At 37.3% G+C, this 23,603-nt stretch overlaps 1 protein-coding gene across 1 annotated transcript in view; it reads left to right on the forward strand.

The window, feature by feature from the left end:
- Window positions 1-217: 217 nt before the first annotated feature.
- KIF20B (kinesin family member 20B) overlaps window positions 218-23,603 on the forward strand; it is a 31,403-nt gene continuing 8,017 nt past the window's right edge. Inside the window, exons 1-25 of the mRNA XM_071439101.1 lie at window positions 218-292; window positions 1,755-1,911; window positions 2,374-2,460; window positions 2,608-2,724; window positions 2,917-3,055; window positions 3,416-3,600; window positions 5,531-5,579; window positions 6,240-6,434; window positions 7,308-7,419; window positions 7,859-7,930; window positions 8,277-8,423; window positions 8,865-9,027; window positions 10,004-10,258; window positions 11,012-11,151; window positions 11,756-11,906; window positions 12,749-12,974; window positions 13,534-13,595; window positions 13,777-13,896; window positions 15,473-15,638; window positions 18,713-19,907; window positions 21,226-21,364; window positions 21,637-21,759; window positions 22,219-22,279; window positions 22,900-23,025; window positions 23,286-23,422. Coding sequence (XP_071295202.1) covers window positions 1,756-1,911; window positions 2,374-2,460; window positions 2,608-2,724; window positions 2,917-3,055; window positions 3,416-3,600; window positions 5,531-5,579; window positions 6,240-6,434; window positions 7,308-7,419; window positions 7,859-7,930; window positions 8,277-8,423; window positions 8,865-9,027; window positions 10,004-10,258; window positions 11,012-11,151; window positions 11,756-11,906; window positions 12,749-12,974; window positions 13,534-13,595; window positions 13,777-13,896; window positions 15,473-15,638; window positions 18,713-19,907; window positions 21,226-21,364; window positions 21,637-21,759; window positions 22,219-22,279; window positions 22,900-23,025; window positions 23,286-23,422 — 4,323 coding nt within the window. The 5' untranslated portion in view covers window positions 218-292; window position 1,755. The remainder of the gene's footprint in view (window positions 293-1,754; window positions 1,912-2,373; window positions 2,461-2,607; window positions 2,725-2,916; window positions 3,056-3,415; window positions 3,601-5,530; window positions 5,580-6,239; window positions 6,435-7,307; window positions 7,420-7,858; window positions 7,931-8,276; window positions 8,424-8,864; window positions 9,028-10,003; window positions 10,259-11,011; window positions 11,152-11,755; window positions 11,907-12,748; window positions 12,975-13,533; window positions 13,596-13,776; window positions 13,897-15,472; window positions 15,639-18,712; window positions 19,908-21,225; window positions 21,365-21,636; window positions 21,760-22,218; window positions 22,280-22,899; window positions 23,026-23,285; window positions 23,423-23,603) is intronic.

Below are 23,603 nucleotides of genomic sequence, written 5' to 3' on the forward strand. Positions count from 1 at the left end.
CAGCCGAGGGCCCGCTGGCGCTGCAGGGCCGGGCGCTGGCGGCCCCGTGTGGCCGCGGCCTCCGCACAGACGCCCCGGGCGCTGCGACCCAGCGGGGCGCGGCCGCCGCCCGAGGGCAAACCGGGACAAGCTGCCCCGCCCCTCCGGGACTACACTTCCCATCGAGCCCTGCGCCGCGGCAGCGCCGTACGCCCAGGAGGCCGCGCGGCGCCGTACGCTGCCATTGGCCGGATTCGAAAAGAAGCCGCGGCCGGAGCAGAGCGCGAGTTCAGCAGCGGCCGGGGCCGGGCGGGTGAGCGGGGCTGGGACCGGGCCGGGGCCATCGCCATCGCCGGCAGAGGGGTCGCGGTGCTTGGGGTTCGGGGTTCGTGGGGCCATGAAGCAGCGTGGGTGGTCTCTGTGGCGGGGGCCGTTTCCCCAGCTCGCCCCGCTGCCATCCCGGTTACGCGGGAGGGGCTGTGGCGTGTGAGCAGTTTTCGGTAGGGCCTGGGTAACTCCCGCTGGGCTGCTGCCAAAGCCGCGCTGGTTGTGTCCCGTAAGAACAGGCAAATAGCGCAAAGCCTGCAAGTGAAAGGTTGATACCTAAAGTTTCCTTTATTTTATTTTATTTAGGTGCTAGGGCTGTTGCTTTAGCTTTTAGGCAAGCTGCCAGCCTCACTGTGTTTGGAGCTCGTTCTGCCTTTTGTTGTGCTTGCAGCACCACGGGCCATGTGTGAGCTGTCTGCTTTGCTGTGTGGGCCTCTGGGGACCCCCTTCTTTGAGGCGGTCTTCTACAGCTCTAAATTCTATTGCCACGGTTAGCAGGCTTGCAATAACACATCCCGAGACACGAGTACCTTTTAGTGCCTGCAGCTGGGCAGTACAGTTGTTCGCATGTAAATACCTGCAGTATTTACAGGGCTGTGTGACTCAACGAGGAATTCTGCACCTTGGGCTGGGCACCCTGTAAGGGCTTGAACCTCGCTCTTCTGACCGCTGGGCTGTGTGAACGCTTACAGTTCTGGCCTTGTGTACACAGCTTAATGTTTGTCTTGGACTTCTTAAGGAAAAAGATTTAGAATGAGAGCATAATCTTGACAAATCACACTTTAAGCTTAGATTTAAAGCAATTAAGATGCCAGTCATCTAATAAGTATGTTTCCTGTAAAGGACTGATAAGAGTTTTGCAGTGTGGCTTTGTGTAGCTGCTGAATAAGACCTCCAGACTGTGACAGCACAGGTATGTTTCTTTCCAACTGTGGCTTATTCACAGGTCAGTCTTTGTTCAAGCCATGATGAAAGCTCAGGCCAAGTTTTTGCTGGTTTTGATACACATGCTAGGCCAAAAATAAATTATGCTAGAAGAAACTTTCATTTAGAAAGTAAACATTGGTGCTTAGTTTATGTATAGCTTTATCTCATTTGCAGCCTGGTGGCATTTGTCTAACTGCTTAAAGTTGTGTCTGGCTTTTACATAGGAAAACTGAGCTCTTAAGTGTTTTGACACTGAAATGCAGACACATGTCAGCTTTTATGCTGGGGGAAATTGAAATGGGACTGCATTATAGGCCAACACTTTTCCTGAGCAAAAGAGTTGAACCAATCCTACTCTGCCCATTCCTTTAATGAACACTGCATGTTCTCCATTAGTATTTAGTAAAACAATTTATATGCTTTGCTGTAACCTAGGCATGGCAATGTATATTTTATATATATAAAGTATATTATATGTTATATTATCAGAGAGAACAAAATAGTTTTATGTTATTTTGCAGAATGGACCCGGTTTTGGATAATGGGAAGTTCTACAGACCATCCTATATTGCCAGCATTGAGCCATCTCCAAGAGCAGGACCAGTAAGTGTGGAAGACATTAAAACAGATCTCTCCTCTGAATTTTCTTTGGTTTCTTCAGGCTCAGACACAAGCCAGGTAAGAAAACTTTACTGTTTGGATATTTATTTTTTAAAACCTAAGTTTAATCCTTCCATAGATAGGAATAGTCAGAATTTTACTGAGAAGATTAAAAGCTTCTTTGATATTTTTTAGTTTGAAAGAGATGGTTAGGATTTAGACTAAGTTGTGTGGCAGTGCATTGATGCCCTATTGGGCACATCAGTTTTCTGTGAATGAGGCTGATTGCCAGTTTATAGAATGTTTTTGTTGGTCTGAATGCAGTGTTTACATAAATGTGCTGCAAGATTAACTTACCACATCAAGCTTCTGCAGGGGCTGAAGCACTTGTCAAAGCTGATCTAGTGAAGTAGTTTTGATTCCCATGTTATCAAATAAGTCTGTTAAAAACATCTGGATTCAATAAAACTGGTTTCATGTGCTAATTATCAAGACAATAACCAAATTTCTAACTGTTTTTTTCTGGTGTTTTCTTTTAAGAGGAGCAGTTTGGATTCTAAGGGACACATACAAGTTTGCCTGCGTATCAGGCCATTTACATCATTGGAAAAAGAAAATGGATCACAGGTGTGACATTTATTTAGTTTAAAAATACTTAAAATTTGTTTAAATACTTAAAATTTGTTTAAAATTGGGGTTTTTGTGTTTGTTTTTCCTGTAAGCTGAGCGCTTTATAGTCTCTTCATCCCTGTATTGCTTGTTTCCTTTTAATAGGACTGTGTTTCACTTGAAGACTCAACAAATATTGTACTGAAGCCCCCCCAACACTATTTGAGTCGACTGAGTGAAAAAACTTCAGGACCAACGTTACAGAAGTTCACTTTTTCACAAGTAAATAAGTTGCCTTTAAATGTTTGTAAATTCTTTCTAGTACAGATTGTTTTAACTTAAATTATTGAATACCAAGCAAACTGTATTTTTTAACTTTATAGTCTTCAAGATTATAAACTAACAGAATTTAAAAGATTCTTTAAAAGTCTCTGATAATTGCTCAAAATATAAGTATTTCTTGGTAATACTCAGGTGTTTGGACCTGAAACAACCCAAGAAGAGTTCTTTGAAGGTACCATGAAGCAACCAGTGCAAGATTTCCTAGATGGATATAATCGTCTAGTTTTTACATATGGTGTAACAAATGCTGGGAAAACTTACACTTTCCAAGGTAAAAGTAGATAATGCAAAAAAATAGCAAGTCTTTATCAAATGTCTGTTGGCCATGGGTGTTTTTTTTTTGTTTTGTTTTCCCTTAAGGCTAAGCTTGTGCAAAATACTCCAGTAGTTTTTCTTTTATGTTATACCCATTACTGATACAGAGCATGAACTGTTCCTGAAAGCCAAATACTTTTCAAAACTCTCTAATGATATTTCTGTTACCTTGAGACTAAAAAGTAAACTCCACTGCTTCATGCTGTAAGTTGTCTTCAAACTCTTTGTGTATGCCTTGAGATTTATATTATCTTTCTATCCTCATTTATCTGTATACCTTGTAATAACTGGATTTTTCTTTTGTATGTTCTTTCAGGGACAGAAGATGATGGTGGTATTCTGCCAAGGACTATGGATATGTTGTTTAAAAGCATTCAAGGAAAGCTGTACACAGCAATGGATCTCAAACCCTATCGGTGTAGAGATTATATAAAGCTGACTGAAAACCAAGTGAGAGAAGAAACTGCTATTAAAAATTCATTACTTCGTCTAATAAAAGAGGTAGAGGAGCCCTTCTTTCTATATTGATGGGTGCATGCATCTTTAGATAGCTCCATGTTCTTCATTTGCAGTGGGAAGAGAATACTGGCTGTATTTAACCATGGATGTGTCTATTTTCTGGCAGCCAACCATTCAGACTAGCAGTAAAATAAGCATTAGAGCTGATGGCCCCTGTTCCTGGGGACTTTTGTCTTGTGGCTCAGTATTTCATGGGCATGTAAACTCAGTGCCTCTTTTTTTTTCCTGTACCTTGGGCACTTGATAATTTATCCTCTGGGATTACTGGTCCTTAATAAATAAGGGACTGTTTTCATATCTGTGGGAATGCTAGTAGGTCTGATCCTTTAAAGAACATAGGGTCTTTCAGGATATTTGGAAGAAATTAATAATTTTGTGGTTGTTGCCCTTTCAGTTGGACAAATATCCTTAAAGGAAGCAAAAATCTGTTTGAAGCAGTGGAGAGATAAGGCTGGTGGACTTAACAGTTTGAATTAAAAGCCCAGCAGAAACCCATCTTTTTCTTAGTTCACTGTTGAGCAGTCCAGAAATACACTCCAGTTTTACAAGCTGACTGAAATTCTAAAGCTGTTAAGTCCAGTTACAGTTAAGGGGAATTTTTACTTTTTATAACCATACCTTTTTCTTGATGTCCTCTAATCCTGAAATGAGTGGAATAATGTAAAATAAAACTCAGCATATATGGGAATTTGGCACTAGAAAAGTACTTTTTTTTTTCTTTAGAAAAAGAATTAAGCATTTCCCTTGTGGTATGCTAAGTTATAATAGCTAGTGTTGAAAGGAAAAAAGAATGTGTGTATTTGTTGCCATGGTTTTTATCCATTGGGCTCCAGTCTGGAAGGTAGGTGGCAGCAAAATTCTGTGACTTCACTTCAGAAGCACAGGAGTAAGTTAAATCTAGCTTTGTCAGCCTTCAGAAGGGACTTGAGAAAAACTTTTTGTGTATGTTTGAATGCACCTTCTAGTTTCTGAAACTGTTCATAAGAGCAGCACTTAAACTTACAAATTTGCTGGCAAAGTTTTCATCTGCTGCAACAGAGGTTTGTGTGGGTGTTTTATATGTGTAAAACCTAATACCTAAAATTTTTATTTGAAAAATTTATTATGAAATATACCCTTGACAGAGCACTAAAGAAACATGAACCAAACCATACCTGTTTTTTATTTCATGTTAGGTCTCTTAAGCATACTTATTTCAGTAGATGAAGTGCCTAAGAAATGAAATCCAATTTGCGGTTCTATGTCTAAAAAAGTCCTAACTAACCAAAACCAAGACTGGGAAGGGAGTGTATGTATGAAGCTCCAAAGCTCTAGCTATAGTTATTTGGTTTACTTTTTTAATAGCAAAAGAAAATTGTCTTTCTCTTAGTAAACCTGGGCTTTATTTCAACTCTGTCATTTATTTCGAACATGTATCATGAAGCAGTGAGTTGCTCATTTCAGTTTTTGAGTGAATGAGTGTTCTACATTTACTTCTTACTTCTAAGGGTTAGCCAAGTAAGCCCAAAAAATATGAAATCCAATATTAGCAAAATTCCATTAGTAAAATATATTTCAGGTCCAAGGTTAAGACTAATGTTTAAACTGCAACTGGAGTCCTGAAATTATCCTCTTGAATCACCCTGTTTATGTGAGGAGTTCTTACCCCTCTTGTTTTCTGTGGCTAGAGTGTTTCCAAGTCAGCAAGCTGAACTGCTATATTCTGATGTAAGGGAAGAGGCAGGGCTGGGTGTGAGGTCAGAGCAGCCCTGTCAATAGCAGTGTGCAGGTGCACTAGACCTGGTGTGTAACCAGGGCCTTGCCATTGGCATACTGCACCCAAGCTGTATTCCCATCTAGTAATACTATAGAGCTGTTAGAAATAACTTTCCTGTCAAAGTTAGTGTATTTCAAAGTTTGTTTTCTTTTGCAGGTAGACCACCAGATTAAGACTAGGGACAAAGCACCTATGGATTCTAAGGGTATGTTTTATATCAAAGTTTTGCAGTTGAAGCTGGCACATAAGCCTTCTTAAGGTCAATAACTGACTTCTGGCGTATGCTAATAAAATGACTTCTTGTCATTTTCTTCTGTGAATTGGATAGTGAGCAAATAATCTGGGCAGAAAACAAGGATAAAATGGTTAGAAGAGTATCTGAACAGGCATTAAATGAGCTGAAGTTCTAGCAAAGAAATGTAGTACCTCTTATGCTGTGGGTCCTAGTGGTATCCTGACAGGCTTTTGGAGGACCTCTATGTAATTGTATAAACTTAATTCTAGCATTTAAAAAACTACCTAAATACCATGTTTACTTTAAAAAGTCAAAATAAAGTGTCTTGTCAGTTTAGTTTAGCTTAAAGATGTTGAAGAGATTTGACTAATTTTAACCAAGTTTTATTTGGTTGATAGAATTTAAAAGTGGAAAAGGAAGCAGTAGAGTAGGTGTCTCTTGAAAATATGTAAGTTAAGCATATGAGTTCCAGATATTTAAGAAATGGAGTGGGAACTTAAATGGATTTTTTGAATGAATTTTAGATTTTTGAGTGGTTTTTAGAAGGCTTCTTATATCAGTTTTTACTTATTAATTTTTTAATGAAGCTCACTAGGTTTATATGGGTTTGTAATATTTTGTACTTGGCAGATTTGGAAGATGTCTCACAAGACTTGGAACAATCTATCTCAACTGCAAGAAACTACATCAAGTTTTCTGTCTGGGTGTCATTTTTTGAGATTTACAACGAATGTTTTTATGATCTACTGATTCCTATGTCAAATGATAAGAAAAGAAAAACGTTACGCCTTGCTCAAGACATCAAGGGATGTTCTTTTGTAAAAGGTGAATAGAATACCTTGCAAATTGCCAAATGTAATTTGAAAAGTTGGTCTACATGTAATGATCTTTAGATTAGAAAACTCAATAACAAAATTATTACAATCTACTTACAGAGAAGTATCCCTGCTTTCAATACTATTTTGTCTTTTCTCTTGACTAAAACTGTTAAAAGCCTCTGCACTTCACTGCCTTGATATTTCTTTGAAATGGGAGAAATATTGGAAACAAACGGCAAATTTTTAGGGGTTTGCTTATTTCCGTTTTCTTAAAAAAAGAGGTCAGTGGTTCTTAACAGTATTTATAATTGGCTCAAACGTTTTTTAGAGTTTTGTTTCTGGGATTTTTTTCAGTATTCGCTGGTAGAGAAGCAGACTTTAGACATATGGTCATCATATTGCAGGCAAAAAGCTTTTGATTTTTTTCAGTTTAGTTGATGGTCCTGAAAGATATTCATATGACTTCCCCTTCCTCCCTTCCCCCCCTCAAGTGTGGTATAAATTGAAGAGGCTGTTCTTTATTTTACGATTTAGAAGGTAGAATTCTGCCTTGCTGAATATGACTATAGGGCTTTCTACTCATATTAGACCTTACTTTTTTGACTTCTCTGTGCTCAGGCTGAGGTTGCTCACTTAATTTGAATGGAACATATTTAACATGCTAATAGAATGATGAAATTATGTGATGTACTTGCCCTTCCTTTCCTATGAGAGGAGGCATTTTGATCTGATTTGTCATCACATAACTTCTGTCTGAAGCAGATGCAGTAAAATGTTTCTATGCCTCAAGTAAATGTCTCGTTGCTGTGCATACATTATCCCCATAATACTTATTTTGGTAATGTTATCTAAAAAATTGTCATATTTGTTCTTCCTGAAGATCTCCAGTGGGTTCAGATTTCTGACTCTAAAGAAGCTTTTAGACTTCTAAAACTGGGGTTGAAACACCAGAGTATTGCAAGCACGAAACTAAATAATTGCTCCAGCAGAAGGTAAGAAACATTTTGAATAGCACTGGGTACAGGATGATGGGTGGGAGGAAGGAGAAACTAAAACATGGCTTATGGTTTCTAGGAAAGGAAGAGGCTTTAACAAGGTCTAGATTTCTAGCCTCAGGTTTGGTGTTCTTTAGAGTAGTGTGTGGCACAATGGCTTAAGCTAAAGGGATTAAATTCTTAAGTAGGGTGAATGTGTACTCAAGCTCACACTATTTTATCAAATACTATACAAAAGCACTTATCTAAATATCTGAGGAAAAATCAAAATACATGCTACATAAACATCTCTTTAAAAGTTTGTATTTGGTTGTGTATGCTTAGATGTATTGACAGATCAAACAACATTTTGAACAGAAGTTGTGGAGGCTAAAAATACTTTGAAAGTATTGATCTACTTTATCACTTCTCTGCTGATTTCAATTTCTCCTTTTAGTCACAGCATATTCACAGTTAAACTACTGAAAATTGAAGATTCAGGAATACCAAGGGTGACCCGAGTCAATGAGTAAGTTCAGTCTGTCTCTCATGGTGCAGTTGTCAGTTACTCCATGTTGGTGTGTTGGTGCTGCACCCAGTGCTCACTGGCAGAGCCTCCTGCATGCTGCTCAGCACAAGGTTCTGCCAGACTTCTTTACTCCTGAACTCATGCAAGTCCCCAGAAGGAAGAGGAGGAAGAGGTGGTGGCTGAGGTGGAATAGGAAGCATGTTAGGCAAATATTTAGCGGAAAATAGTGGGAAATTTTTTTAGGGAAGCAAACTTAAGAGGGATAAGGAAAAGTGATCATTTTTACAAGTGAATAATTAGTGCATCTTTAGGGTAAATACAGTGATTTTTCCTTGTCTGCTTTCAGATTGTCATTGTGTGATCTTGCTGGTTCTGAAAGATATACCAAGACCCGCAATGAGGGTGACAGATTGAAGGAGAGTGGAAATATAAATACCTCTCTCCTGACTCTGGGCAAGTGTATTAATGCACTCAAGAACTGTCAGCAGTCAAAGTAAGTCCTTTTATGAATTGCCAACTGGTTGTGTTTTTTAGGTGTTGCCTGCATTGTTTAAAAGCTATTGTTTAAAATATACAATAGTAACACTTAAATTTTTGGTAGAAAAAAGTATAGATTTCTGATGTCTATACTGTAGTCTTGTTGATATACAAAAGTTATCTTTAAACTTGCCTTGTTTTGCTTTTTAATTAAATCACTTAAATGATAACATCCTTTAAACATGCTATCATAGAGGTTAGTGATTTTACTTACTTGTTCTGAGCTTGGCTTATCAAAGAAACTTTGGAATAAATATAAATTTTAAATTTATATTTAAAACACCTTTGTCACTAGTGCCATAGTAAGAGTGAAACTTTGAAGTCTTCAAGCTGGATAGTGCCTACACTGACTGGAATTTACTCAATTTCTGATCACCTGTTCTTTTGTCTTTCAAAGGTTGCAGCAGCACATACCCTTTCGGGAAAGTAAGTTAACTCATTTCCTTCAAGGATTTTTCAGTGGAAAGGGGAAGGTGTACATGATAGTAAACATCAGCAAATGTGCATCAGCATACGAGGAAACACTCAATGTGCTGAAGTTTTCAGCCATAGCACAAAAAGTAAGTGTGTTGTAGTCTATCTTGTTGATCAGTAACTTTGATTTGCTTTAAAAAGCAAGTTCTCTCCCCTTTAGGAATATAAATTTAGTTATGAGATTTGTCTCATTCTGCAGTCGTATTTCTAATTACACTGGATTGAGCTTTCTCTCCAACAGCTTTTAAAAAGACTTTATTGGGACTTTGTTTTCCTTTGGAGTATGGGAGTGGAAGCATCTACTGAAAATTTGTAACTCCTATGAAACATCCAGCCTAATAACAAACTTACTGTATTTGGAAGAATTTTCCTGAGATCTGAGTACATTTCTCCTGTACATACAACATGCTCTTACTTCTAGCTGTCCTATATGCTACTGCTATCTTAACTTGGAATATTGCTCATCTGAAGTACTGATAAAATAGATTGAGCACCAAAGTGTGAAAGGTCATCTTTATGTTCAGAGACTTCAGTGGGAAGGTGGAAGCAGAGTCAGTAGGAGTAAGTGCAGTGATGTAACTCTGGTAAAGTTGGAAGATGTAAGTGTGGAAGATCAGTGCTGTAGCTTTAAAGGAAGCTGTGGAAGAGTCTTGTTGGCAGTCAAGTCCATGCCTTTGGAATTTGGGCAGGTTAAGTACAATACCAGAAGGAGCAGACTGTAGTGGTTATAGAGCTGTGAAAGAAATGGATTTTGTGGGATGGTGTTCATGTAATGCAACTGGAAACTCAAAGTGCAGGAAATGAACAATCTGTTGCTGCCTCTTGTAGGTTATCCAGTGAGTGAGACTTGGTGTTCCTGGGATCCAAAGAAGAGTTAGGCTATAATGTGACAACTTTGTACTCTAGCTGGAAACTGGTCTAAGAGTGACTCTGAACAGAGGATAGATAAGCTGGGAGAGTGCTCTGCTCAGGAAACCTTTAGGAGAGTGCAGCAGGTCTTCACAGTGCTAATGGAGCTTTAAAAAATACCAATAACTTTTTGTTCTTGATTTTTCTGGGTAGGTTTTAGTTATGGACACATCTGTTCTTCCCCAAGATCAGTCATTTGGCCAGAAATTGGCAGGAGAATCATCACTGCTTAATGTCACTAGAATGCCAATCCCAAGGAAAAGAGCTACAATCCTATGGGACAGAACCTTGGAAGATGTGTTTGAAGATGATGATGATGAGATGGAGGAACAGCTCAGTGTGTCAAGAGAGGAAGCAGTGCAGGAAAGTGAAGGAAATGAAGTTGTTATTGCAAAAGAAAAATACATGGTATGTGCTGGGGCTACTTTAAGAATAATTATAGCATGGAGCCTTGAGGCAGTATATTCTTCTGGTTTCCTCCATCTCACCCTTATTTTTTTTCTTCCCCCCTCATTACCTAATTCTACCTAAATCCAGTGTTTGGAACTACAGATGGGATTGCTTGGTGCTTATTGTGGGGAAAATATGAAATTTGTCAAAGTGCAAACTGAGCAGTAAGAATTGCAGATTTGGCTTTCTCTTCTTTTGGTGTCCTGTGGTCAATACACAGAAGATATTACCTATTTTTGAGCAACACAAGATTGTTCCTTTGTTACTTTATACACAAGAAAACTCTGGACACTCTTCTTCAAGAAACAGCAATTTTAACCACTTCTGGGCAAGACAAGGAGCAGGGGAAGAGAGGACTAGATACCATTTTGTGGAGGTTTCATTAATGCCCAAAAAGGGGCATCTGGAAAAATGAAGGCCAGGTTGTGTGGATTTTAAGTCTATCTTTAAAGATAACTTGATGAATTTTTGTTATAAACTTGGCATTCTTTGGAAATACCCCCACTGTGCTAACCTAAATTGCTGTGTTAGTACCAAACAGGTAGTGCAATCTACTCATAAATCCTTCTGTTTATGGATAAGCTAATAAAAGAACCAGAAAAACTATTCCCAGCTGCAGAGTAAAGTGTTGTAATGTTTGAGGAATGGGGAAAATCTCACTTGTGGTAAAGGATTTCTTTATGAAAAGCATAATGCTACTTGTAATTCTAGATGCTGGTGAATCTGGTAGAAGAGCTGAGGAACAGACTTATTACTGAAAAGAAAAATAAGTTACTGCTGGAAATAAAAATTCGTGAAGAAGTAGTACAAGAATTTACTGATTATTTTGCTCAACGGGAAATAAATTTCAAGTAAGCTGACTTTGTGATTTTAAAGTTACTTGTTAACAAAGTGAAAGTAAATTTACTTATTTCATAAATCTCTGTTGTAAGACACCACAATCTTCTGCTAGATCTGATCTTCCACTGCATCAGTTAGTGTGTTGGTTTCTGTTTGGATTATGAGCTCAGGAAAAATGCTCTTTAGAAAAGGCTTTGATTTTTTTCTGTGGGATGAGTAGGAATGTGTTTGTGTATCATTTTTAAATAGTGGGTTTTTTCCTGTAGAACTCTTTCTAAGGGAAGAGCTGCTTTGGTAAGTTGTAGAAAGAGTGGCATTTACAAATTCTTTGGTTCCTTTTTGTTTTAGTGATACTCCAAACATTGCTGTCTCAAGCAGCTTAGAAAAAATGCTTTTTGTTTAGTGCTATCCATAATCTGTGTACTTGTATCCCTCTTAGTCTTCTGGTGTATGTGAAAAATACTTCTGGTTTAGGGTAGCAGCATTATTTTGTGTATTGTTTTGTTGTGCCAAAATAAAGAAGAAAGCATCTCTTTTAGTAGGCAACTGTGCTAATAACTTTGTAGCCTCTCTCATGGCTAGATTTCAGCTGACTTTGTTTTTTCTCTACTCTAGTAAGTGCCTTTCTAATGAACGAGAGCAGCTTGAAGAAAATGCTGAAAAACGCCTGGAAATCTTCAAGGAACTTGTAAACAGTTGTGCTAAAAATGCAGATGAAAAATGTGAATTACAAGATTGGCCTTGCAGTGAGCAAGCTGGACCTCTGGTATTTTTATCTGTCTGCCCCAAATGTCCCTTTTACTAACTACCTGTTATGGTCATGGTATTTCTCAAGAAATACCAGGGATGGTTTCAAGGAATTGCACACAATATGACTGTGTCCTCAGCAAGATATATTTATCTTACTTAATATAGATGAGACTGCTGAGCCTTGGGATTCAGGAATTTTTGGGGTTTTCTGTATTTCTCCAGCACAAAAGTGACAATTACACTATACAAAGAAATTGGGAGAAAAGCTGCAAATTTTTCTCTCTTAGGACAGTAGTAGCTACAACTGGAGCAATGAGAATTTTTCATCCACCTAAGCCATATCGAGACTCTTAACTTGAGTCTGTCTCTTGAGAGTTTGAAACCCTTTTAAAAAAACAGAGGCAAGATGTAAAGTCAGTCTTTTGGGTATAACTTACTATGATAAGTTACCACAGACTTACTTGACCTCACAAACTTTTCCTGCCATATAAAAATTTCAGATATATTCTTTCTAAAACAGTTTGCTTGCTCTGTTCATTCAATGTTCTCATTGGTTTAAAATGTGCTAACTTTTATAGTAAACTTGGAGGGGATGTTTATGTGGAAATACAAGGGGAAATGTAATGGTAGGTAATTAAATGTTATGAAAATAAAGCAGCTCTAGCTTGATACTGGAAACTGGTGTGTGAAGGTAGACAAACTGGCAGTCAGTGCATATGGACCCACAAGATGGTTTTGAAGTCAGAATTATAACTGTACTTATATATTAGGATTCCTAACAATGTTCCATATTTTCTGTAGAAATAATGGCTTTTGTATAATCCTTCACCATTTGTAAATGAATCTAAATTCTTTCAGAATGAAGAAAACAGCACAGGCACAGATGCCTGCATTGATTTTGGGGGTGTTATTGATTCCCTGCAAAATGATATCACCGATATCAAAAATCAGGCAGAAGCAGCACACCAGTACATTGTGTCCTTAGAAGACCCACAGGAAACAATTGGTTGCCTTGAGAAACAGCTGGCAAAAATAACTGCTGAACTAGTTGAGACCAAGGAAGAGCTGGAAAGGAAAACCAAAGGTAAACTGGGTCTAAGTGTGATATGAAAGGCACAAAAAAAGAAATTAAGTACTGTAACATAGAAATATTAATCTCATTGTATGGGACTGTGTAACCAAATCATATGTCTAATGGTGGTAACCCATTGTTTTGTGTATGTTCAGGTTAAATAATTCTATAGGCCTTATTTCATTTTTAAGATTAAACTTAAAATTGTCAACTGCAGACTTGAGAATTGTGGGGTAAAGCATTAAGGTTATTGATCTCCTTGTTGTATTGTAATCCCTGTACTTCATGTTTTGATGATGCAGTGTATTCAGGCATCATGTGCAACTTTGGAGAAAAAACTAGCAGCACCTCATAATGATCTCAGCAGAGATCTTGTGATGTGATCTGTATTTGAATGGGTTGCAAGTCTCAGTTGTCCAGTTCAGAAAATGTAAAGAACTTTTGAAATGTCCTAGTAGAAGTCAACTTGAAAATAAGTGTATTCAAAAACTACTGAAGTACCACAAAGACATGGATTACTGAGTAAACTGTGATGGCTGATGAGGTTATGCAGGCTTTTTTCCTGTTACAGGTTTTGAAACACAGAGGATTAAGTTGGATGAGTCTGCTGAGCAACTTAAAGAAGCAAGTGAGGTAACTTTCTCAAAAAAAACTTGTGCAGAATTATTTACTTTAATACAAAATTCAAATGACTTAAAATGCTATTAGACTATGCTTCTAGCCCTTTTTTTATATCAAGCATAGTTTAACTGATCTTGCTTCTAAAAAGCATGATAGAGTTCAATGTAACGCTGAACTTTCTTTCTTTTTCAAGAAAATGAGTATACAAAATGAAAGGATTCAAGAACTGATTGACATTGTGAAGCAAAAAGATGAAATGATTATGAAACTACAAGGTCAGATAGCCCGTTCAGAAGAAACCATAAAAGACTATGTAAGTCTTAGACATCTTAATTGTATTGATACAAAAAAATCTTAACATGTGTTTATAATGGACTTGACTTTGGAAAATTGGAATTTCTTTAAATAATTGCTATTTACTTCAAGTGATAGCAGGTCAGTTGGCATTGAAACTAAAGCCACAGCAAAATATTAGCAAGGGTGTGTGTAAATAATGAGACTTTCAGAAGTATTGATCTGAATTTATTATTGGAGGACTCCAGATGAGACTCTGAAGAGCCATTAAAAAAAAAAGACCTCAAACTCTGAGGACATAAAATAGTGGAAATAGAGGAAGTGCATCACTGTCTGAATAAGAGGAAGAAAATGAGGTTTTGGTACAACAAAAGGTCAATTTTAGTTTAAGTTAGAATTTAATAATGTAACAAAAGACAATAATTATGTAAATTGGGGGGGGGGAAAAATCAGTGCATTCCACCCACCCCCAACATGCTTGCACACTTTCAAGGGAAGGGTGTTAATGTGAATATTTTGAGCAGAGTTTGAATTAAGAAGGTATGACATGGGTATCTCTGTTTTTGATGTGATTAATAAAACTTGAAATTGTATGGTCTAATGATATCTGCTGAATGCTGGAAGCTAGCTTGGCTAAATGTATACAGGTAAAAAAAAATCAAAACACACAGTAAGAGGTTTTTTTGGGATTTTTTTATTTGAGCCTGATGTCCAGTAACCTGATGTAGTTTTGAGAATGTTTGAAGTGAAACTTACTCAGCACTCTGATCCATTTCTCTTACACTGTGAACTCAAAGCTTTGACCATAGTTTATCTTGTGTTCTGTCTGCCTCACAGCTGTTTAACTCATCAATAGTATGGAATGCCCCAAGAGTGAGTGGAGTGTGTTGGCTAACTATTACTGCTCCTTCCAAGAGCAAGGCTTTAACTATCCGGTGTTCCAGGAGACTGTTTGGCATGAAATTTTAAACATGACCATAAACCTCAACTCTATAGTCTATTATAGGTTTTTAATGAAGCACTTATAGATGATTAATTGGTCCTTGACAACCACATGGCTTGTCACTTGTCATCTTGCAAGTAAACAACTTTTTTCTTAGTCAAATAAATATCAGAAGTACGTATAGCAGAACTGACTAGGCTTTCAAATGACATCAAACATGTCATGACAAAAATGATTTTTGGCTTTGCTGAAGGCTGTTAAAGCTCTCAACTCTGACCATGATCAGAATGTGATGTATTTGTAGAACAGACTGTATGCCCTTTTAAAAAACTGGAAATTTCATCAGCTCTTTTAACACTGGAAATAGTTTTTGGATGGTAAATTAAGTCCTCTTAATGCAAGTTGTGTATTTTGTAGGTCTCTAGTCTCTTGCTCTGATTCCTGTACAATGCAAAGTACTGTGTTTCTTAGTATCTGAAGTTGCAGGAGCTCTTGGTTTAACTTACTGATCTGTCAGTGACTCTTCCTCTGACACCCCCTATGCCCCTTACCCGTAAAGGTTTTGTAAAAATATTTGTATAGAAAAAGCTCCTAAGCCTTTTAAGTGTCCAATTCGTACAACTTCTAAGCAATTGATCATATTTTAACACAGGAGAAGACTTTGACTACCAGTAAGAGAAAATTAGCAGAAAAGAACTCTAACCAAGTGATTGAAAGCAGCCAGTTCAAGGATTGTGAGGAAACTGTATTGGAAGTGGGAAGAAAGCGTGGCTTGGAAGATAAGCCTACTGCAGAAGAAGAACCACCTACAAAGAAAGGTACAATTTCTACCATCACTCAACAGGGGGTCTTCAAAAAAAGCTTGGTTACTATTCCAGAACAGAAGAAAAAAGCTGGGAGGTGTAAACATTATGCTTTGAGGAGGAGATCTGCTATGTTACACTGTAAAAGGAAGTAACTGTTCTCTAAATGTAATCCCTTTTGCAGAGGGCTGGCTCTATATCATTTACTCCTAAATGATTGAAATAAAATTTTAGCTTTTAGACTCTTTCCTTTCTGCTGCCTTTCCTTATCTGTGTATCTACCTGCATACCCAGCTGTAGTTCTTAGGCAGTTGCTTAGCAGTTGCAGTACTAAATTTTCTGTTGCTGGACTTCTGAGAGGGGTAACATCTCCTGCTCAAGTGTTTGAAAATTTCCTAAGCAACCATCAAAGGTGTCAGTGACTTACTGATTGTTCAGTCATACAGTATGTGCTGTGAACCTTGACATTTTGTTCTGTGTATGTGCTGTGAACACACCAGCTCTGCTCAAGGTGACGGTGCTGGCAAAGGAGAAAAATTAATTTTACTCCCATTCAAGTGGAAAGCTGAAGTCCACAAATGGTGTATTTTGTACAGTTCTCATGCTTGCACTTTCAGTCTTTTTGCTGTTCTTGCTTTATCTGTGAGATTATCAGGTGAATAAAATACTAATAAGTGAGACTGAGCTATATGGGACTTGTGCAAAATGGTATTTGTAAGAGCTCTCTGCCTCTAACTTGACTTCAGGACCCAGCTTAGCTTTAATTTCTCATAGAACTATGGAAAACATATGCAATAGGAAGGTGAGAGGCCTTTCCGTTAAAGGAGAATTATCAAATTCCCATGATCACAGAAAAATGAGGATACAGTGAATAAACTGAATATTAAACTATCATTAATTACATAGTGCAGTTAAAGAACAAGGCAGCATTCACTGGGGTAGATCAGTTTTAAGTTTATGGTGCAAAGAGTTCTAGTAAATGGGGGGTAGCATTAGGCTGGCATCCAGACACTGCTGTGGGGCTTCCCAGAGCTCCATAATGGGCCCAGTTCTCTTCAACATCTTCATAAATAACTTTGATGCAGGACACAAAACTATCCTAAGTTTGCCAGTGATAGCTGTTGACTCCCTCAAAGGGTGGGAAGCCCTGCAGAGAGATCTAGACAAATTACAGAGCTGGGCAATCACCAACCCCCTGAAGTCAACAGAGACAAGTGGCTGACTCTGCACCTGGGGCAGGAACCCCTGGCTCTAAGTACAGACTAGGGAGTGAGAGGCTGGAGAGCAACCCTGCTCTTGATGGTCCTTGAGGGTCCCTTTGAACTCAGATCTACTATGATTCCATGAACAAGCCACTTTATGAAGAGAATATGGAACTTCTGCTGTTTGCTGCCCTAGAAGTTGGGAGAGGCACAGGTATTCAAATTCTCAGATGGCAGACAGAGGTAGATCAGCTAACAGCCAACAGGTACATATATGGATACTGAAAGACTTCAGCAGGGCTGCATTGTCTCAATTCTTCCATGTCAAGAAAGGTCTATAGAAAATGGCTTGGCCTGCCAGTAATAGCAAAAGGAGGTGAAAGTATTAGGCTAGGTCAGCTGAGGCTGTGTCATCCAGTAGGGCATTTCTGGTTTTGTAAAACTTCAAGTGTCATTTGAAACCAAGACTAGGCACTTGGACAAACCCTGTGTTAAGATACCTCAGCCCATCTTGCTTTTAGTGAAGCTTGCAAAACTCCAGTCCAGGGAGAGGAATGTGTTGTATTTTGTCTGATATGTTTTCTTAGGACTACACAACTGGGCTTTCAGTGAAAACCATTTCTAAATACGAAGTTTTTAATCTTGTAGGATTTACAAATAAAACTTTATATGCTACAGTAAGGCTGCTGTTGTGGTTGAGCTAGCAGAAGCACTTGATTTATCTTATAATAGGAAAACAATGGACAAGCAGGAGAAAAGTGTCCTGTTGACTTTCAAAAACCAAAACACTATTGCTAATGCTTCAGAATGGCCATTTGTTAGTGACTCAAATTGACTGCACAACTTGTTGGCTCTGTTCAGAGGATGTTTCCATGCAGTACACCTGTGCTTAATGGTTCAGTGTGAGACTGCCTAGCTCTACCTTACTATAGGTGCAGTACTCATCAGAATCCATAGTATCTCCCTGCAGTACATGGTTGAGATAGATAGTCAGACTTGATTTAATACTAAAATATAGCATGAATGTTACTATGCAACCCAATTGGATTCAAAAACACTTGTGTGAAATACAGATGGAGTCAGTTTTGAAGGTGATGAAATCCATGTGATTTTAGTTAAAATGGCTCATTAATTCAGGAAAAGAGTCTTATGTTAATAAAACATGGAAATTTTGGGTTGGAATGACATGTTGTAAATCTTTCTGGAGGACTTTACATGTAACATATTAGGTATGGGCATTAATGAATCCTTTTATCAAGTTTAGAAATGTATTGAATACAGAAGAGAGGAAAGTTCCAGACACGAAGCAAAAAAAAAAAAACAAAATCAAAAACTTGTGCTGGACTTTTAGCTTTGTTTTAAAAGTAAGGTGAGATAGAGCATGCATGAAACTTCTCAGAAAGGTGTATGACACCATTGCCCTCCTAAATGGAGGATGGCTAATTGCTGGCTGTATTTAAAGGGATTGTTGAATCAGTGGAGGTGGAAACTGGTTATCTCTATGAATGTTACCTAGCTTATAGGTGTTGCAAGTACTAGTGAAATTAGCTAGATTTTTCTCCTAGTGGGGCAGAATAGAAGGTTGGACTAGAACTGTAGCAAACTTTTTTTTAAGTCTTCTGAACACCTCTTTCTGCAAATTATGCCTAGAAGCCCAAGAGGCATTTTAGTGCATATAAAATGTCTCAGAGGGTTCTAACAACTTGAAGAAACTAAAATGCTGTGGAAGTGTGGCTTTCAGGTGGTGCAAATTTTCCATACAGCAATTACAGCTTGGTGTTGCTAGTGACTTGTTGATTTTAATTAACCTGAGCTAACTTGTTGATTTTAATTAACCTGAGTATGGGGATTTATTTGTTCTTGATGTTGTTTTGGTTTTGTTTTTAGGAGATAAGAGAGAGAGTTGGGAAAACTACTGTCTTGATCAAAAGAGAACTAATAATTCTGAGACCTACATGGAAATATTGGCACTAAAGCAAAGAACTGAAACCTTGGAAGGTCAGATAGCTGTGCTTGAAGAACAGTGCCAAAGAGAAAAAACTGAAAAAGAAGAGTTAAATCAGCAGATAGCAAACTTGCATCTGAAACTCTCTGCTTCTGAAGAAAAGGCTTCTGGCTTAAGTGGAGAACTTCAACAATGTCAAGCTGAATATCAGGAGGCTCTTTCTGAATTGGACAAACAGAAAACTATAAATAAAGAACAAGAAGTAAAGATTATTCAACTAAATAACGAAGTAACAGATGCTAAACAAAATATAATTAACAAAGTGTCACAAATTAAAGCAATGCAGTCCCAGGTAGATGAATTGTATAAATGTCACTCAGAATCTTATGCTGTGGATATTGAGTTGGTTAATGTAAAGGATTCCTTAGACCCTCAAAAAGATGAACCAGAGACAGCTCAAACAAGTCCTCTGTCCATGCAGTTCCAAACTGCTTCTTCAGCAGATCTGAGACAGGAGAGCTCCTTTCACCGCAGCATTGAAAGCATTTGGGAAGAATGCAAAATTATGATTAAGGCTTCCTCACAAAAAAGTCATCAGATCCAACAACTACGTCAGCAAGTTGAAGACTTAGAGAAGAGACTTCATGATAGTGACAATTACAATAATCAACTAAAAATAAAATTAAATGAAATTACAAATCAAGAGCATCAGTCTGTAAAGGAACAAGATCTGAATCAGTTACAAGAGCAAATCCAGAAGAAAACCCAGGATTTTGAAGAACAGGCTGCAGAAAATCAGAGAGTAATTGCACAGTTTCAGGAAAAAGTTGCCAGCTATGAGGGAGAAATAAGAGATCTTAAATGCCTGTTGGAGGCTTCTAGGACTAAAGATGACAGGATGAAAGAGTTAGAAGAAGAACTAAAAGAAAAAGAATCGACTATTTTAAATCTAGAAAGTAATACAGTAGCTCTGCAAGAGAAATGTGCCAGTGTAGACAAAAAACTGAAAGAACTCAATGATCGAGAAGCAAATTTGAAGGATGAAGCTGTGCAGTTGATGAACAGTTTGGAGACCGTGAAACGCGTTCTTCAGGAAAAGGAGAAAAATGAGTGTGAGCAAATACAGTCTATGGAACTGTAAGTAAATCATGAGATTATTCCTAAGCCTTTAAGAATAAAATTAAGTTAAAATTCCCTTATATGAACATCAGTTTGATATACCACACTTGCATGTTTATAAACTTGTTAACCAAACTGCTTCTTTGTGGAATTTTTATACACTGCTCAAATTTTACATTTGCATATTCTGCAGTCTATGTTTTCCTCACCTGTTTGTATATTCTTTCAAAAATATACATCTAAATCATGTGGAACTATTGTGCAGGGAAATAGGAGCATACAATAAAATCAATTATTTGGGGATTTCTAATAATTTTGTTGCAGACCCTTTCTGAAAGAAATTGGATAATGCAATATTATACCCTGTAACTTGTATAAAAGTAGGGCATGTTTTCTTTGGAAAGGACTAAATGGTAAAAGGAAAGGAGGAAAGGGGAGGGGGGGGAAAAGCCTAGGGAGTAAACAGATGGTTTTGATAACAGCTATTCTGAACAGTCTACTGTAAGACCTAAGGAAATAATGGGTGTAGAGGGTAGAACTTTACTCACCACCCTCTACTTTTTAAATCTGCAAGAAATAGGACATTATGTACATCTGAAGGATGATATTTGCAATATGGGAAGGAAATTGCAATTATGTCAGGATAGCTTTAAGATGTTATGTAGCCCTTCACCTGAGTATGGTTTCTTTAGTGCTGTATCTGTGGGTACTGCACATACTCCAAAGTACAGTTTAGCATGAAGGTCTGATGGTCCCCAACCCTGTGCTGGTGAAGCTTTCAAAGATTTCTCTTTGTGAAGCCTTGTATTGTATTGTCATTGATAGGACCTGAAAAACCTTCCTTTAGTTAGTTAAAAGTCCAAGATGTCCTACTGGAAACTCCTTGAAATAAATGTGATCACTTAAAAATAAACCCATCAAACTTATTCTTTACTTTGCAGAACTTGTGATGGCAGGATTTATTGCAGTGTTACTGGGGTTTTTTCCACTTTTTATTCATCTTTATACTTAAATGAACTGGGATGTAGTTATCAACTTTAAACTTACTTGCTTTTAACCTTGCACTTTTCTAATTTTTAAGGTCACCTAATGATAAAAATGATTGCTCTACTGTGCTTAAAAAGATAATATTTTTGAAAATTGAGTGTTCAGAAGTGAATCTGAGCAGTTTGTTACTTCAGGCTCATATAGTAAGACATTGAAATCCAAATGTAAAATTCTAAAGCTTGTCATTGATCTGATAGAGCTGAGATTCTATTTGCTAATAAAACCAGCTAAGAGCCTGAGCTAGCATGTAAAACTGATGTTATTTATGTCTCTTAATTTCTAACCCAAGGCTACGTAAAGATCTGTCTGAAAGCTCTGCCCTTGTACAAAGTTTGAAAAAAGATTTGCAGAGGAAAGAGGAAGAATACACAGATTTGAAAGAGAAGTTTTCTGATGCCAAGAAACAAATTCAGCAAGTACAAAAAGAGGTTAGTAACCATAGGCAAAATGTTTCTTCTGCAAGTTTGGGCTTCTGTTATTAAACCTGTTTTCACAAACCTCAGTCTATGGATGTTAAAAGAGATTCATAATAAGGCTATTTGGAGTGATACATTTTAAGTATCTTCCCTTGTGCACTACCAGCCCCTGAAATTTAATGAAGACGCTTGCCAAAATTTAAGTAGTTGATTATCTAGATAACTTACAGAGATTGTAAAAGGCTTATAACTAAATGTAAATTTTGCTGGCTCTCTTGTTGCAGGTGTGTACAATGCAAACTCAGGAGAAATCCCTGAGGAAACAAGTTGATGAACTTGAGAAAATTAAAAAGCAGTTTAGTGATGAATTAGAGTTCAAACAGCGCACAATCTTGCAACTTAAAAAGGTATTTTTTAAATAAAATTTTACTTGCTCTTAATTTTTTAACTAATCTACTAATGAGACAAGTTATTGAAGCAGCTGGAAAAAGCTTACAAAGCTGGGGTAAAAATAGGAGTAGCCAGCTGAAATGAGTTTTAACAGATAAATGAAAAATGTTTAAAGAAATTCTCATGCAGGACTTATTTAAAACAATTTGAGAATTAGTCTAGTAAATAAATACTTAACACCTGCAGAGTTTCTGATTAGTTCCACTTAGATATGTTAGTAGTAATGTCTCTTTTTCTTTTTAAATAGCTGGAATGCTTCTTTATACTATATGGAGAACTTATTTGTTGGGACTATTTGTCTTAAATGCCTTATTTATTATTTATTAAATTCAAAATAAAAAGCTATTTCTAGTATATGTATTTGCTTCTTTCAGCATTTTCTAATTTCTTTAATTTGCTTTCAATGTGATATTTAGGACCAGTTGGATAAAGAAAAGCTGGAAGAAATCTCCAAACAGTATGAGAAAACACATAAAGGTCAGGAAGAACTATAATTGTTCAAATTTTTTTGTGTGTGTGCAATGACAACATAATGAGTGATCATGTTAATAACAAATTTGAAAAGTCTTGTGTATTTATATTTTAGAGACACTCCAACCTGGATGTTGGAAGCTCACAGTCAGAAAGTAATTTTTATAGAATTGTTACTAGATATATTTGTAAGGAATAAACAGTCTCAGATTAAGAAATGTAAGCAGAGAAAATCTTAGTGTTCATTTAGTCAATACTGGCGTTTATTTGGTTTTATTCTAGTTGTCCATTTTAGCGAAAGCATGAACCAGCACACTATTGTGTATGGTAGCACAAAGTTTCTGCAGATTTGATAAATGTTTAGGGGTTGAACAGCAGTTAATTTCTCATAGCCACACAAGCCATGTTTTGGTGTTTTAACACCAAAACACACATCTAAGGTCAACTGGTGATAATAGAATCACTTAAGAATTTGGGATCTGGAAAGTTCTGTATAGATGTTCTATTTCCTTGTAATAGAGCTTTTGATCTCAGGGAGTGGAGAAATGACTTGTAACTAAGGCAGTTTGGGAGAATGGTGGGAACTAGGAGGAGGCTCATCTGTAAATTAATTTTCATATTTTCAGATCTGTGTGCAAAGGAGAAAATAATTCAAGATATGCGGATGACATTAGAAGAACAAGAACAGACTCAGACTGAACAAGATAAAGTGCTTGAAGCCAAATTAGAAGAGACCAACAGATTGGTTTTGGGTAATCTCTCCATGGAGAGGGAACAGGGAAGGAAAATTGTTTTGAATGTGTATTATGATAGCTGCTTTACATTTCTGGTTTTACATATCAATTGCTATTTAGGTGTTACTTTTACATAACAAATAGCAATTTCCTAAAAGGCTTCTGTTGTCTGTGATCATAGCTGGTAAATCCAAGCAACTTTAGTAAAAGGATGGGAACATGTTCAAATACATGTTTAAAATAAAGCATTATGTAAACTCATTTTGTGTTCTTTCTAGAACTGGAAGCATGGAAGCAGAAATATAGAGAGCTGAATAACCAGTGCAATAGTGACTGGCAGCAAAAGATGAGCAAAAATGAGGAGAAAACCATAAATGAAGCTGAGGAATTAATAAAGCTGCAAAAAGAACTGGAGGTAAAACACAATGATATAATTCATACTTAAATCTAAGGCCACAACACCCATTTAAGGAGTCTTAAGTATTTTTTGTGTCACTGTCTTCAAGAGGCTAGGGCATGATATGGTAAAGAAAACCTCCTTGGAAGTATCTTTTCCATACAGCATCATTGTTGCCCTGTAATGGAGTGCACCCTGC

This window comes from Agelaius tricolor, unplaced genomic scaffold (assembly GCF_023055355.1).
Source record: "Agelaius tricolor isolate 1412-34295 unplaced genomic scaffold, bAgeTri1.0.p SCAF_13, whole genome shotgun sequence".
Taxonomy (NCBI): domain Eukaryota; kingdom Metazoa; phylum Chordata; class Aves; order Passeriformes; family Icteridae; genus Agelaius; species Agelaius tricolor.